The sequence below is a fragment of the Pantherophis guttatus genome, chromosome 2, assembly GCF_059756535.1.
Source record: "Pantherophis guttatus breed Tessera chromosome 2, ASM5975653v1, whole genome shotgun sequence".
NCBI classification, from domain to species: domain Eukaryota; kingdom Metazoa; phylum Chordata; class Lepidosauria; order Squamata; family Colubridae; genus Pantherophis; species Pantherophis guttatus.
This window is the reverse complement of record NC_142064.1, coordinates 113,785,962-113,801,611: the sequence shown is the minus strand read 5'-3', so window position 1 is coordinate 113,801,611 and position 15,650 is coordinate 113,785,962. Positions and strand designations below refer to the sequence as shown.

Genomic DNA, 15,650 nt, shown 5'->3' with positions numbered 1-15,650 from the left:
TCGTGGGATGGCTATCCTCTGGAAATTGGAATGGGATATTGGCAAGCTAGCTGCAAGATTTAATTGCAAATTTGCGGAGAAGTAGACCACAATAGTTTGATATTGCAGTACAGGTAATCTTGTGTATACAAGTAAAAGCTCCGCTTTGAGCAAGAGTCGGAAAGTTTTGGCTACGCAGCAAATTTTAATTCATGTGGTATTCAGGGTCGTCGATTCTGTTAATGTTTGGAAATAAGCCCTGGATCGACTGATTTCTAGCAAAACAAAAAGCCTTTCCCCCAAAACCCGAGCCTGCTCTATCCCCCGCTTCACCAGCTACCGTCCCTCTCCCTCCTAACTAAAGCGTCAGTCGAACGTCGCCGATCCCTCCGGGAGCCCTACGCCTCGGAACGCTAGAGTCCCAAGACAAACCGGAAGCCAAGCAATGGGGAGAAGCGGCCCGTAGCTCCTCTCCGTCTCTATGGTTGAAAGCTTCTTTCCTGTCTCTCATCACGTGGGAATAGTCAGGCTGGGAGCGGAAGCGGCGCGAAGTGCGCGTAAAATGGCGGCGTCGTGAAGTTGCATGTTGTGGGGGGCCTCCGCTGAGTCCGTTGGGAGGAACCGCCAGTTTTCGCCGCAGCCTCCCTCCGCCAACCCTCGCCATGGCGGTGACCGTCACCCTGAAGACTCTGCAGCAGCAGACATTCAAGATCCGGATGGAGCCTGACGAGACGGTGAGGGGCGGCGGGTCTTTGGTCCTCTCCCCTTCCGGCCCTCCTCCCGTCTGTGCGTGGCTTCGCCCCGTTAGGCGTCCTCCCGAAATCATCTTTGAACAAGCGCCTCTTGCTTCTCAGTGAATTTCGCTCCCGGTGTTTCATTTGGGAGGGGATTTATATCGCCCTGCTCTACTTTCCCCGATCTGGAATCTGCCTCTCCTGATGTCACTCTTTTAAAAAGAGAACATCGCAACCAGCCCAGGCATATAAGGAAAAGGTTCCTTTTCTCCCTTTTAATAACTCCTGACACCTCCTCCTCCTCCTCCTCTGTTGTGTTTCTGCTATATTTAACAATCCTGCTTTTTTTCTTCATTTCCTCTTGAAGTCCCACACGGGAACAGCGTGCCGTTGTTCCGGTTTTCATGCGGCTTCCTTCCGCGAAGGAGCCGGATAGCTACACGCTGTTCCCTTATTTCCTTGATATTTAGCCTTCATTTCCAATCCTGAAATGAAATGATATGTTGTCCGCGGGTTATATATACTCATCGTGCTATTCCTTTTTCGGGTTGCGCTGTATTGTGCAAAGTGCCAGGAAACAGTACATACAGTAATAATTAATAACCAAAAGAAATTAAAGGTACAATAAAAAAGTCTAACCGAGATAATTATACTTCTTATCATCCTTATCACCATGCCCATATATTTTCTGTTTTTTAACATTCTCTTTTTTTCACCTCAGAGAGTCTTAATTTCCATCCAATCACACCTTTCTTGATATCCCTCTTTCCTAAAGCATTTGTGTTTCTATTCTACTTAGTATGGTCTTGGCCGATGGCATTCCTATTTATCAACTTTTCTTCAATTGTGAAAACATTATTTCAATGAATCCCGTGGCTTTCTTTTCTGACCTTTTTGTTGCAGCATTATAGTGATTTGTCAGATTTAAATCTATTTTAATGAAATAATGTTGAAATGACTCCAGATATTAAAACAATACATATCAGAAAATAATTGAGTCAAGAATCATTATGACTTTTTTTCTACTAAACACAATGCTTTGAGCTACAAAACAATGGTTGAACTGGGCAGGAGTTTGGACTAGATGATCTCTAAGTCCCTTCTAGTCCTTAAACTCAGTGATTATGGAAACATCTGTTGTTGCAAATGAGACTTACATTTATCCAATTTCTAGTTTGGTCTTAATTGTGTCTCTACATTCGAGTTATAAAGTTGTTGTAAAACTTGAATATTCATATTCATACACACACAACATCCTTTTCATTTGGATGCTTTTGCTGTAAGAGCACCTATTTCAGTTCAGAAAGTGCCTTTAATATTAAGCAAAGTTCTCCCTCACCATTTGGAACATAGCTAGCAATTGCTGTTCACTCCAGGAAGAGTGAGAATTGAATGTTTAGTCCTTGCTCACAAGAGTCCTGCCAGTGTAAGGAATTTTAAAAGTTAGAATACATCAGAGAGAATAGGTATATTAGCTCAGAGCTTCCATATTGTCATCTTCACATTTTGCTAGGTTTTTAACAACACCAAGAATGTCCACAGAGTAATTGTTTTTATTTTAAATTTTTGAAAAGAGAAGTCCTCTTTAGAATTTTACATTAGACTTATGTCTGTGTATGTACAGTGTTTCCCCGGAAATAAAACCCTGTCTTATATTTTTTTGAACCTTGAAATAAGCGCTTGGCCTTATTGCCATGCACTCAAAAGCCCGATTGGGCTTATTATCAGGGGATGTCTTATTTTGGGGGAAACAGGGTATATAAGGATTTCTGCACCTTAGTAAACTGATCAGTAAAATTGGAATATGCCCCAAACATTCTACACTACTGTTTAGCCATAGATGCTAATCCCCCTCAATATGGCCCTGAAAGATTTAAAACTGGGAGTTCACACTTTGAGTATATTATCAGAAGAGTACTACTTTAAAACTTTCTTTTAAAGAGTTTTTAAATTCAAGATTGTAATGCTTGGATTATCTATCATTGCACATAGTTTTTCAATTTTGCAGCAGAGAGTGTATTCATGATGAATACTATCGTATTACATTTAATGAACAGCCCTCCATGTCCTTTAGTATCACAGCAAATGAAATTTGTACTCAAGAGTTTAATTGCGAGATAGAATTGTAGTGTGCAACACTTCTCAATATGCCGTTAAGCAATTCAATAACTGGAGGATTTTCCTTTGCGTAAGTGGGAGATGTTTCTATGTAATGACCTGATTAATCTGAAGTAACAGAAATAACTATACACTCTGAATCTATATTTTTTAGTATGTCTCAGAATAATGATGTAATAAAATTTAGTCTTTGTTCCATTTCACAGTACTTAGGTTGTACGAAAAAAATTACCGATCATAATCTGGAGTTTTCTAGATATTTTGGAAATTGATCATGCTTGTTGGAGGTTCCAAGAGTTGGGTCAACACATTTGGAAAAAAACCCAAAAACATTAGGTCAGGTTAAAACTGCTTTGGCCTCATCTTTCATATCTTTGGGATGAATTGGAACAGTGAAGGAAACAATTATTAATATTCCATATAACCTGGAAGGATAATGTAACATAACTATTACTTTTTATTTGTCAGTAGCATTTTCCTGTTTGGAACAAAAACTATTTATTTCTGATATATATTATTGAATTTATATGCTGCCCATCTCATCAATAAGGCGAGTCTTCACCTTTTCACCTTTTATTGGTTTTCGTGGACAAAATAGTTTGCAGGATCCAATCTGGGTTGATCACTGGGACCAGAGGTTTTGTCTTCCAAGCTTTCAGAGCCCATCTTCAGGGAACCTCTCTCTAGCAGTTCCCTGAAGATGGGTTCTAGCATGAGTCTGAAAGCTTGGAAGACAAAATCTCTGGTCCCGGTGACCAACTCAGAATGGATCCTGCAACATTACCCTGGGACATGTATATTTGCCTTCATTTGTGACAAAATAGTTTCTTTGCCCAGATTATAGAGTGCAATATTTCAACAAATGGAATACTGGTTGTTAGAAGACAGTTCTCAGGTAGTGTATTGCATAAGAAGGAATGAACATCATTTTAAGAGAACAGTACCTAGCCAATGTAACTAGGGCTTTTGGAAGCAAAATAAAAACATTAATTCCAGATATCCTTGTATTTGGTTTGGAGATTGGGAGTGATGGGATTCAAGACAATAGGATTATCTTTCCTAACAATTTATAGAAACCATTGCCATTCCTAATGAATAGGAATGGATTCTCAAAAAGCATTAGTTATAGTGATGTGTCATTTAAAGTTCTTGCACTCAGGCCATTTCTCAGTTTCTACCCCCGAATGCATCACCCACTCTTTGCATTCAGCAGCTTCTCCATGCCACGTTTCTCCATCTGGCACTTGCATCTATAGTTCAACACTGTTGGGATAGAAAGAATTGGCCTTTAAGCATTCAGTACAAGGTGGATGGTGGAGCCAGCTTGGTCTTGACCCACAGGTCCGAGTACTTAAGGAGAAGATTGAGGCTGAAAAGGGCAAGGAAGCTTTCCCCGTGTCAGGCCAGAAGCTTATATATGCTGGCAAGATCCTGAGTGATGATGTCCCCATCAAGGAATACAAGATTGATGAGAAGAACTTCGTAGTGGTGATGGTCACCAAGGTATGGTTGAGCATCTCCTTTGCTTCATGATAATGATTTTCTTGTTTCAAAGGGCTACTGTGTTTCCGCAGTTCCCCTTTGTATGAATAGTGCTAAAATCATTTTTATTAGGAAATGGGGTACTGGTACTAGTCTGTTAGGTACTTCAGGATTGGGGGTGGGTAGTCAAAAGATATTATAGACATTGTTTTCAATACTAATCAGTACATGAAGAGCAGTTTTTTAGGCTCACCCTTCTTCATGATATAGCAATTTAGAGTGGAAGAGCTTCACCTCCTTACCTGAGACGCTCCTTTTGGTTTTCTGTTAAGAACAAAACAGGCTCAGGAGCTCCTGTTTCTTCACCCACTGATGCAGCAGCCACCTCAGAACCCACACCCTCTTCTGGGCCTACGGCAGCTACCGTTTCACCCCTTCAAGCATCCCCATCAAGTGAGGAAAAGCCTCCTGAAGAGTCAGTGACTGTTTCTCCCCTGGAATCTACAGTTGGGTAAGTTTGGCTTATCTTATCATCCCATAACTCTTACTAGATTAGAGTAATTTTAGAATGATTTTTCAGAATGAAAGAATAGCTCTGAAAATTCAGTATTATTTGTACTTCGTATGTTTTGGAAAGCCTCAGTGCTAATTTTTGACTCCTAACCTAATCACTAGGGTTTGCTAGTTTCATCCTATCCCTTTTTAAAAAATGATTAATTGTTGATGACCCCAGTTGTCAAAGGCGGACGTGATCAAAATCTTTACACATAGCAGTAGTTGGATGATTGTTGGTCATAGCTAGGCATACAAGAGAGATTTTATTCAGCCATTCTTTTGCTTAGAATTATTTTTGGATTTTCAACTTTCTTGTCCAGTTATCTGGAAGGACGCAGCTACTATTTCTCTCTCTTAAATTTGCAGCTCTGTTCCCTCTTCAGGTAGCATGGGACGTGAAGATGATGCAGCTTCCACTTTAGGTAGGTGAATACTTTCATTTACCAAGAAAGAAATCAATTTTTAACAGCTTCACTGTAACTAGCTGTTTTGTGATTGGAGCTATGACAGGGGTCCCCAACTCCCAGTCCGTGGACCAATACCGGGCTGCTGCATGCCAGAAATTGGCCGTGCAAACAAGTGAAGCCCCGTCAGTGGGATGCAGGCAGCATGCGAAACCACCCCCCTCCAGTCCACGAAAAATCCTCTCTCCATGGAACCGGTCCCTGGTGGCCAAAAGGTTGGGGGCTACTGGGCTATAGCATCTTCTTTCTCAACTACTACATTCTTACATCAGAGAATCATAGCTAGCTTCTTGAAAGAAAGAATTCAATTTGAATCTACTGCCCTCTGATGGCCATTGCTGGTTAACATCTTTTCCCTTTAGCTCTAAAATGTGTCTTGAGCCACTGTTAACTTTAACACGGGTATTCAACAGAATCTCTGCTCCATTAGATTCATTTTTAAAAAAACTGACATGTTGCAAAACAATCAGCAGCCTAATTGCCTTAATTGAACAATGCATGTGGTTCTTAAATAGATCCCATATTTTTTAAAAAAAATAAAAATAAACATTAATTAGATTAGCCTATTACTTTATTATGACGTCTGCCTACCTTTCCAGAAAATGAACCCTGACAGGTAGAGGTGGCAGGAAGTATCTTGCAGGAAGAAAGAACTGAGACAGTAGTAGGTGATACTTTGATAAACTGATCCTTCTAACTGGTTGGGTCCACTATGAAATCATTTTATGAGAATACGTATTTTCAAAATATCAAATGTGCTCATCAGCCTCAATGGAATGAACGTTTCCACCTTACTGCTATACCTAGATCTAGCACACATTGATTAGTAGAATTCAGTTCTTCTTTTTTTAATAAAACATTAATTACTTAAGCCCAGATTATCTCCAGTCTGGAAATGTTAAGAACTATTAGTGTAGATGAAAATTGATGAGGATGAAATTTGTTTCACTGTTGAAGTGGCTCTCATTCCATACTCCCAAGAATCAACAAATGATGCTTTGGAAGTTTAATTCTCTTCATCCAGATTCAAATGTCTTGGGTGATTCATCTGTAATTCAGCCTACTTGCCTCTTTCTGGCTGTTATAACCAGAGCAAAACAGCATGGAGCATTGGCTTTGAAAACTAAGAATTCTGAACTTCAGTTCTCATTTCTGGAAGAAAGCTAACTGGTGATTAAAAGCCAGGAATCCTGAATATTGAACCTACATCTCTGTGAAAGAAATAGCATTGTAGCTGAAATCCAAGCACAATGATTTACTAAGGATTTTTGTGGGTGGGGAGGGACTGGAAACCTCCATTCTGCCTCTAGCTTTCAAAAATATTTGAGGCCCCGAAATAGAGAGTTGGTGCTTGTATTATTGTTCAGTAACGCAATAATGCAAGCTTGCCTGCTTTTGCTCTTTGGAGAGGAAGGGAAGGCTTGGATTTCTTTTAGTCAAGAAAGTAACAGCAGGCTTTCCCAATAATACAATGCTATCTTTTGTTTGTGCTTTCAGTTACTGGCTCAGAATATGAGACAATGCTGACTGAAATCATGTCAATGGGCTATGAGCGAGAGCGGGTAGTAGCAGCGCTACGGGCGAGCTACAACAACCCACACCGAGCTGTGGAATACCTGCTGACGGTGAGGAGAACTACTGAATTTAGTCTACTCAATAATTTATTCTGCTGAAATGCCTGGGAGGTTTCTTCCTTTCTTCAAAGGAATCATATTTTTTGTATGCCAAACTCTTTGTTGGTTTCCCTTTCCCTCATTCCATTAGTCTACTATCTTGAGAAGTTATAGCAACACTAGTTTTTAACCAAGCGGGTCCTCTTAAAGTGTGATCAAATCAGAGGCTTCTGCTCTGCACACGATGCTTGCCAGTGTATAATGCAGGGGACAATCAAAATGTGCTGCCTGCCAAGGACTTGATTATCTAAACAGATATATGGCTTAGTTGGCCACTGGCTGAACAACAGGCTTGCATGAGTGATAGGTGTGTCTCAGAATAAATTGCTGTCAAGTAGGTAATCTTTGATTCTCTGGATATTTTGAAGTATGCCTCTTGCAAGCTTTAACAAGCGTGGCTAGGGGTCAGATGTACCTCAAAGCAACTGGAACAGGACTGTATATTCCTGTTTAACTTAGTTGTTATATCTGCATTTGTGGGATGACATTTGCACACACAATACAGTGAATCAATCTCTGTTTTTGTAAATATATCTTCTGCCACATCTAATAGGAAGCTGAAGAAAGTTCTTCTCTCCCTTCAACTAATCTCTTGTGGTGATCTCAGTGATAGCCACATATCACCAATACTGACTCTGTACTTGCTAAGAAAACAAATTTGAAAATGAGCGTTGGAGATCTTTTGTCATACAATATACAGTATTGTGAGACATTGAAGTGAATGACTTCCATGATAGCTAATGTCTCTCTGTGGATGTCTCCTTGCATATTTTTACCAGAAGTCGTTGTTTTACAAATATCTAACTGAACATACTCAGGATGGAAAGGCAAAGCAAATTTTATGCAACTGAATTCTAAAGCCACATGAACCTAACTGATCCTGTGGTCTTACATTCGTTGTTCATACAGAAAAAAATTAAGTTATCTAAGTCGTGAAAATTGAAATAGTGAAGAGTAAATGGAATTAACTGAATGCAGCACAAGCAGGTAGTAGCTGTTAATGGGTTATAATTTTAGGACAGAGAGATTTGAAAAATGAAAATGTTTTCTCTCTTCTCTGAAAGTTTTCCTGGTTTTTGAGCCAATAATAGAAACATTATACAGTGTTAGTAAATTTTCTACACCGTTTCCACCCACGGCTGATTCTGCAATTTAGAGAAGATTGCAATCTCTGCCCTTATAATTGTGTGCTCATGGCCAGTTTCCCAGCCACTCTAGACAACTTATCAATCAAACCAGTCTGGGAATAGTTTTGTAATTCTACTTTTTTCTTAACTTTGCAGGGCATACCGGGTAGTCCAGAACCTGAGAGAGCTCCCATCCAGGAGAGCCAGCCCCAAGATCAGCCTGCACCAGAAGGTGAGTTGTCTTTTTCTCATGCCCACATAGAACATTTTCTGAGTAGAAATTCTAATTAGGACATATAAGGAAATTCAAGCAGTTGGTGTGGTGGGAATAGCTGTTCACTCTAGAAGGCACAGTGGCTCATTCCTTTCTGCACAATCCTCAGACATTCTAATACCCTCTCCCTGATTGCTATCATTGTGGTTGGATGCATGGCATTAATACTCCTTGGACCTACAGGAGAGAACCCTCTGGAATTTCTGCGAGATCAGCCCCAGTTTCAGAATATGAGGCAGGTGATACAGCAGAATCCAGCTTTGCTCCCAGCTTTACTGCAGCAGTTAGGCCAAGAGAACCCTCAGCTGCTCCAGGTAACTTTCTTTGGACTTTCTTTGTTTCCCTCTTCCTGGGAACATTGCAGCAAATGTAAGCTACTGTGAAAGGAAATTCTAGCTTTTGGAGATTCTACATAAGTCTCTTTGATTCTCAGTGGGGAGGAGGGGGTAATCGTAATAATCTAAGAGACAAAGCACATAATGTTTCCCTGCTTCATCTGCTAATCAGTGCCACATGTTCAGTTATGTTCTCAATTCTTCTTGTGGCTTTGATTATGAGAATTATACCCTATGTTGAGATGGATGTTTGTTTTGGGGGGTCATTTCATTATGTTGTTTCCAATCTTGCCTCAGTTTCTTTCTGGTTCTGAAGATTTAGCTATAGTTAGTCCTTTCTTAGTGACAATTGGGACAAGCAACTCTGTTGCTAAGTGAAATGATTGTTAAGTGAGACTTCATATGACTATCACAATTTTTTTATCTTACTTCCACTATGGTTATTAAGCTAATCACCTCAGTCATTATGTGAGATATCACATGACTGACTTGCTAGCTTCTCCATTGGCTCTGCTTGTCGAAGCTGGCTTGAAGTGTGCAAATCGCAATCACAAGTTTAGGCTACAGTCATAAGTACGAGCACCGGTCATAAACTTACTTTTCCAGTGCCATTGTAAATTTGAACAATCGCAGCAAGGGCTGCCTTGCTTGTCATTGATGAATCAGCAGTTTAATATGGCTTTTAATTATATATGGGTAGCTTGAAAAGCAGATGCAAGTTCATGATACTTGAGAAAAAAGAGGGCTAAGAATGGGAAAAGCAGATGAAGGAAGACAGATCAGCAGGGCATGTATTCCTGTGTGTTCCCTTCAGCTGTTCTATCAAAGTCCCAGCACTGGAGACAATTATGTGGGTGTGTTACATCAACATGTACTATATGTTGTGCCAGTTGCACAGATGTACTTACAGAGAGTGTTTGATAACAGTGAGCGTTCTTCCTTCGCAGCAAATTAGTCAGCATCAGGAGCAGTTCATTCAGATGCTCAACGAACCTCTGGGTGAAATGGCTGACATCGCAGACATTGAGGGAGAGATGGGTGCTATTGGGGAAGAAGCTCCCCAGATGAACTACATCCAAGTTACGCCTCAGGAAAAAGAAGCCATAGAAAGGGTAAATGTGTTGAACTAGGGAAGAAGGGGCAGTGGCAAGGAAAAAAGGACCTCAGGGTATTCTTGGTCTTTCTTGGCTTGACTTTTTCAGTAGGGGGTTTGCTTCTAAGAATTTCCTTCTTGACATAAAGAACAATTTAATAAAGGCATGCATAGCTAATTTGGGGTTGAAGGTATACTTGGACCTTTCAGTGGCATGCTAGGATTGCACTCAAAAAATAGTGAGTTAAACAAAAACTAAAAACACAATTTAAATCAAATGTAGCTGATACAGCTTGGTTGCAATTTTTAGGAACCTTTATGAATCATTCCTAGTCTCAAGGCATGCACTTCTGACAAAACAGCTAAAATAGGGATCATTCTTTTTGTTCTTTAGAGAAACATTAGTCCAACCAGTACAGAAGGGATTGAGCTTGCAATATTACTTATGGATTTTGCTCAGCATTAAAGTCTAATCACCTTCTGTTATTCTGGAGTATGGACTAGATTCTGATGATAATGACTGCGAGAATCAACTGTGTGGAATATGCTAATTGGAATGTGAGCTCTGAAATTGCAATGCTGTTGTTTTTTATTCTTATATTTCTCTAAGAAAAAATTTGAAATATGGATTTTGACCCTGCTTTTTTTCCTGTAGTGGAGATTCTTTCTGATCTGTTGTAGTTCAGTTGAATGGAGAAGGCTCCATGTCAGAATACTACATAATCATTTGCAACAGCAAGAAAAACATATTTATACTTAAAGTGCATAATTAAAATTAACATTCTGTTTTGCATAAATATGATTAATTGCATGTATGTTTTGTTCTAAAACCACTATTAGATTCTTCTTGGATTTGGAGGGATTTTTTGGAAAGAAGCTATACCTACTGGCATGAGGAGAATTGGAGAAATGGGGCTAAGCTAGCATGGCAAGAGATGAAAAATCAGTTCAGTTAAACGTTCCACATTTTCAAGAGAACTCTTAATTTAAAACAAAAGAAAAATGTGTGATGTGTGCAAAAAGCATGAGACCCTGAGATTTGTATTAAGCCTACAAATGATAATTTACATTCTTCCATTGTGTCTTTTTTTAAGAGAAATATTATGGAATGCTCTTTGCCCCTTCCTAGGGCAAAGTTACAAAAAAAGCAGGCAGTCATAAATTTACCGTATCTATGTAGAATTTCAAAAGGCAATTATGTTAATTTTTTTATTTCAATATGCTATGACAAAATTACTGACAATTGGTTCCTTGCTGAAAAAGTAGATTGTTGCCATTAGTAACATTTAACATTCTCTTTCTTTTTTTTTTGTACCTCCCCTTTCCCCCTCTCCCTTCTTCTCCCCTCTCTCAGTTAAAGGCCCTGGGCTTTCCTGAGAGTCTGGTGATCCAGGCATATTTTGCTTGTGAGAAGAATGAAAATCTGGCAGCCAACTTCCTGCTGAGTCAGAACTTTGATGACGAGTGATAAAGAAAAAGAGTTTTATATAAAATTCTCTATATAAATATTCGTTTATTTAAAGGGGCACTACTGGGTTGGGTGGTGATGGTATGATTTGAGAATGTCCCTGATGAATTGCTGGCTAGAAGAAAATACTCTACCTTGGAAATGGGGCAGTTAGGGGAAAAGCAGAACAAATGGACCTTCTGTTCTCTTCTCAAAAACAAGGGTGGCATTTGAGCCCAGCTGCATCTTACAACAATCCTTAGACTGACAGGCAAGGTGTTTAGGGAAAGGTTGACACAGCAGATGGGTGCTGTTGGACCTTCTCCCATCTCACACGATTGCATGTGTGCAAACAAATTGCTCTTTTGTTTGAAAAAATCTCCCCTTCACGCCAGTGCACATTGCTACAATGCTGAACTTATTGCCCATCAATTAATTCTGTTGCTGGTACTCTCCCCTTTGCTTTCCTTCAATGTCATTTTGAAATCAGTTTAGTTGTTCACCCCATTCAAAAGGGTGGCTTGTGTTAGGTAAGTGATATGTTTTCTGATGATCTGTTTGATATTTGTTCCTGTGCTGGAGAGGCTGTGCCAGAGTTATGGAATATCTTGTAATTCTATGCACAAAGATCCCATGGTTTTTTTTTCCTATCCTGTATTTTTTGCCATCGTCCAATAAGGCAACTACCTACCTTCATCTATGGTTTTCTGACACTGCTCTTAAAATCATTCCCAAAGAATATCAAGGAAACAGTTTCCCTGTACTCATCCAACTTCAAACACTGTGTTTTTTTTTAAACTTTTTGTTTGTTCTTTCTCTTTTTTAAGGGCATCTCATGGTTTTAGTCTGTTCTGCAGACACCTAGCTTTGAAGTCTAGCTCCTGGGGATTGCCTGTATAACATTCATGTATACTTTTATTATCCATCATTTTAACATTAGGAATTTGGAGCCACAAACTTTAATATAGTAGGGGGAAAAAAGGATTTTACAAACCCCTGTAATAACTGAGTATCTTGAGATAGTTTGAAACACATGTTTGTTTCTCTATTTCTGTGTTGTGGGAATTTTAAAGAAGTTTTTCCTCCCTAGTATTCTGATTTTACTTGTTCAAAATATTTTTAATCTAAAGATTCCCCAAAAGAGAATCCATTAATAGTTGGGGATACAAAACTAATACAAAATAGTTGTGTATTAGATATTTGATATGTTTTCCTTTTTTAGTTTTGAAAAATGATCAAATTGACATTTTCCTGAATATTTTAATAGAAAAATATGTAAAGAAAGAGCCTGTTTTATTTATACCTTTGAAACTGGAACTGAACTGACTTCTGAGAAAAAAATTCTTGATAGCTAGGGAAATTGGCTTTAATACATAGATTGTAGATACAAAACTATAGAAACTTTAGATCATCATTTACTTTTCTGTGGGAATGTTAGTCAAAGCTGTTTCTGGTTTGAACCTCAATAAACCTGTCAGTTATCACATGTTAAATCCCCAGCTTCCTTTGATAAACTAAGCTGCCTTTCCCCACTATCCCCCTAAGAAGCCTGGGAATCCCATTCTTTCCTCTGCAGGTGCCCATTGCAAAGAGAACCAGAGTATTGCCTCTATGCCTCCAATAATAAATTCTGAAGCCATATGTTACTGCTAATTTGTGTGACATGGTTGTGTGACTATGACTGACAGTGTGCAATATATTGTTTATAAGTTTGATTTGATTTCAAAGCTGGTGGGCAGGCATGGAGGAAAGCAGAAATTTAATTCTTAAGTTTGAAAAAGTGTCCAGTGTTCACAGTATTTTTTCCCAGCCACATGCCCTCTGTATGTCTTGGACTTCATTTATTTTAGCTAGGGATTCTAGAAGTTGAAGTTTATCACATTTGGAGGGCACTGAAATGCACTTATGTAGAGTTAGGCACTCTACGTAAGGCCTAAAAGGATATAGTCTATATTGTGTGGAAAGGAAGTTATCCTGATTGTGCTGGAATTAGACCAGTTCTGCTATGTTGTTCACTGAAGAATTGTTTTTAAATAGCATCCAATGAATTAGGCTATAACCTATGAGTGCTATTTGAGGTGGAAATTTTACTTGATTAAAATTTTAGATTGCATCATGGTATCTTTGGGTACTAAAGAAATTTGAAAAGCTGCTTCTGACTTTGTATTTGGCCTAGAAATACTTTTCAAAATGGCAGTGAAAGGTGTCTGCATGCATGCTCAACCTTAACTGCTTGCTCCAGACTCTTAATTTCCAACTTCCTTATCAGCAAGCAAGAACATTCATGCTGAATTATAGCTTTCTTCAAAGTAGATGGCTGAATATTGGAATGAGTTGATGAGAGTGTGTTGCCCCAAAGTGGGATTTGAATGCTTTATTTGTGCCTGAGAGCCTGGGATTTAAGGGAGAGCTTTCAGTAGTACTCATTGCTCCTTGTCCCTTTTCATGATGAACCAAAACAAACAAACACATCCCCCCACCCCCCAGGATAAAGTATGTAAAATCAAAAAACTGGAACACACAACTAGCAAAATATGTAGATTGGCCTTGTCCAATCTGGTACTCCAGAAATGTTGGACTATAACACTCTAATCACTTAACCAGAGTGAATATAGTGGATAGAATTTACAGACTTAACATATCTTACATATACCAGATTGGGGATGGCTGATGTACTTGCAACAAAAATTCAGGTACTAAACTCAAAATTTTTATTTGAAAGCACATGCATACCAGCATGAAATGTTTTTGATACTGAGGCCTTGATGAGAAAGAAAAACTTAACTGCTGCTTGTTTTGCTAAAGTTAGAAAGAACTGGAAATAGAAGACTTTGAAAAACAATGAAACAAAAATGTTTTGAAAAGTTTATCTGGTAAGTACCAGGTAAGAGATTTCTGCCAAGGCTCTTCATAAAACGGGAAATGTTACAACTTCAGTTTGCAGGTTCTTCTTGAGTGAAAGTCCTGTTGTTTTGTTATGTTTGTCAACTTTCATTTTGGTCTAATTTGGCTTGGAGAACTCTGTCTATGCCTCCTTTCTGTCTCTGGTTGAAATGTTCTAGGCACTGTGAATGGAGTGTGAAATAAACAAGTTGTTGAGGCTGCTCAGTGGCAGGAGTGTGATGCTCCTTCAGTGAATGTGTCTGGTTCTTTATTTCTCAAGGGAATTATTTGGATGGGAAGAGTTCTCAGCAAAGCAATTCTGTTTTGGAAGAAACTGGATTTCTCAAGTTACTAAAGGTATGATAGTGTGAAATTTGTACTTCTCTATAACTTTTTAAAGCAGTTGTGTCTTTTCCTGGGTTGCATGACTGCTTTAAAGAGTTGAAAACAAGTATAACTTTCATGATCTGTTTCCTCTGAAGCACGTGTTTGAAACAGTCCAAAGCATTGCACTGCTTTGTTAGAAAGATATAGGATGGAAATTAGTGGATATTCACTCTGTATTTTGGCTGCTAACTTGCTAAATCATGCATTGCTGCCTTAGAAAGGGAATTTGCAAACCTTTGTGCAAGGGAAATTGAAGAATGAAGGATAGTGGTGTCACACATCATGCTACTATGGTTTACTTGGTTTTTTTAAAAATAACTGTCTTCACACAAAATTCTAAACCTCAAACTTTTTAAATGGAGCCAATTCACGGTTCCTCAGACTGTTGAGGGGCTGGACTATAGTTTGAAAAAAACATGAACAAATTCCTATGCACACTGCACATACCTTATTTGTAGTGCAAAAAAACCATGAAACAATATAATTTCTCTGTCTCTGTTTCTCTCTGTCTCTCTGTGTCTCTTGTCTCTCTGTCTCTGTCTCTCTCTGTGTCTATTTCTGTTTGTGTGTCTCTCTTTGTCTCTGTCTCTTTTTTCTCTTTCCCTTTCCCTTTCTCTTTATCTCTGACTGTTCTCTCTCTCTCTCTCTCTTTCTCTGTCTCTTGTCTCTCTCTGATTCTGATTCTGATTCTCTGACACCTCATCTCTAGCTGGGTCTTGCTGCCACACTGCAGCAGGAAAGAGTGGGCGGCTACTTCCAGCCTTTGTTGGTGCTGGACGTGCCTTGGTTGCTCGGGGAGACACGCAACCTGCTCTCTGCCCTGAGACACTGGCTCGATCTGCGCTGCAGCCGATGCCGCTACTATTGCCAGGGGAAGTGGGGTAGGGTCACATTGTGGCTTTGTGTTGTGATGGGCTCCAAGAGGAAGGGGATTCCCCATCTCCCCCATTGTTAAGCGCACTAAATTTCACTGTGCTGTGCAAGGCGCTGCGAGAGTAGCAGGCAGGCCATGGAGGTGGCAACAGCAGCAGCAGCAGCTGCGACCGGGTCAGGCCAATGTCTCAGGGCAGAGAGCAGGTCGCGCATCTCCCCAAGCAAC

General features: G+C 39.5%; 1 protein-coding gene across 4 annotated transcripts; it reads left to right on the top strand.

Moving 5' to 3' along the window:
• The first annotated feature begins 532 nt into the window (after positions 1 to 532).
• Positions 533 to 14,414, top strand: RAD23A (RAD23 nucleotide excision repair protein A). Of its 4 annotated transcripts, none has more exons than XM_034434482.2 (9): positions 533 to 713; positions 4,173 to 4,334; positions 4,646 to 4,824; positions 5,256 to 5,290; positions 6,830 to 6,957; positions 8,289 to 8,364; positions 8,590 to 8,720; positions 9,689 to 9,853; positions 11,189 to 14,414. In XM_034434482.2, exons 1-9 carry the CDS (start codon positions 642 to 644, stop codon positions 11,300 to 11,302), a joined length of 1,062 nt encoding a protein of 353 aa, XP_034290373.1. In that variant the 5' UTR covers positions 533 to 641; the 3' UTR covers positions 11,303 to 14,414. The 4 variants fall into 4 exon arrangements, with proteins under 4 accessions (XP_034290373.1, XP_034290372.1, XP_087744689.1 ...); XM_034434481.3 differs by having other exon boundaries at positions 5,235 to 5,290; XM_087888563.1 differs by lacking the exon at positions 4,173 to 4,334.
• Positions 14,415 to 15,650: the final 1,236 nt, after the last annotated feature.

What these genes read in the sequence shown, in the direction of transcription:
- RAD23A (XM_034434481.3), top strand. Translation starts at nt 642, where the DNA reads ATGGCGGTGACCGTCACCCTGAAGACTCTGCAGCAGCAGACATTCAAG. An exon ending in GGATGGAGCCTGACGAGACG is followed by an intron (nt 714 to 4,172) that starts GTGAGGGGCGGC and finishes CTTGACCCACAG; the next exon opens with GTCCGAGTACTTAAGGAGAA. An exon ending in TGATGCAGCTTCCACTTTAG is followed by an intron (nt 5,291 to 6,829) that starts GTAGGTGAATAC and finishes TTGTGCTTTCAG; the next exon opens with TTACTGGCTCAGAATATGAG.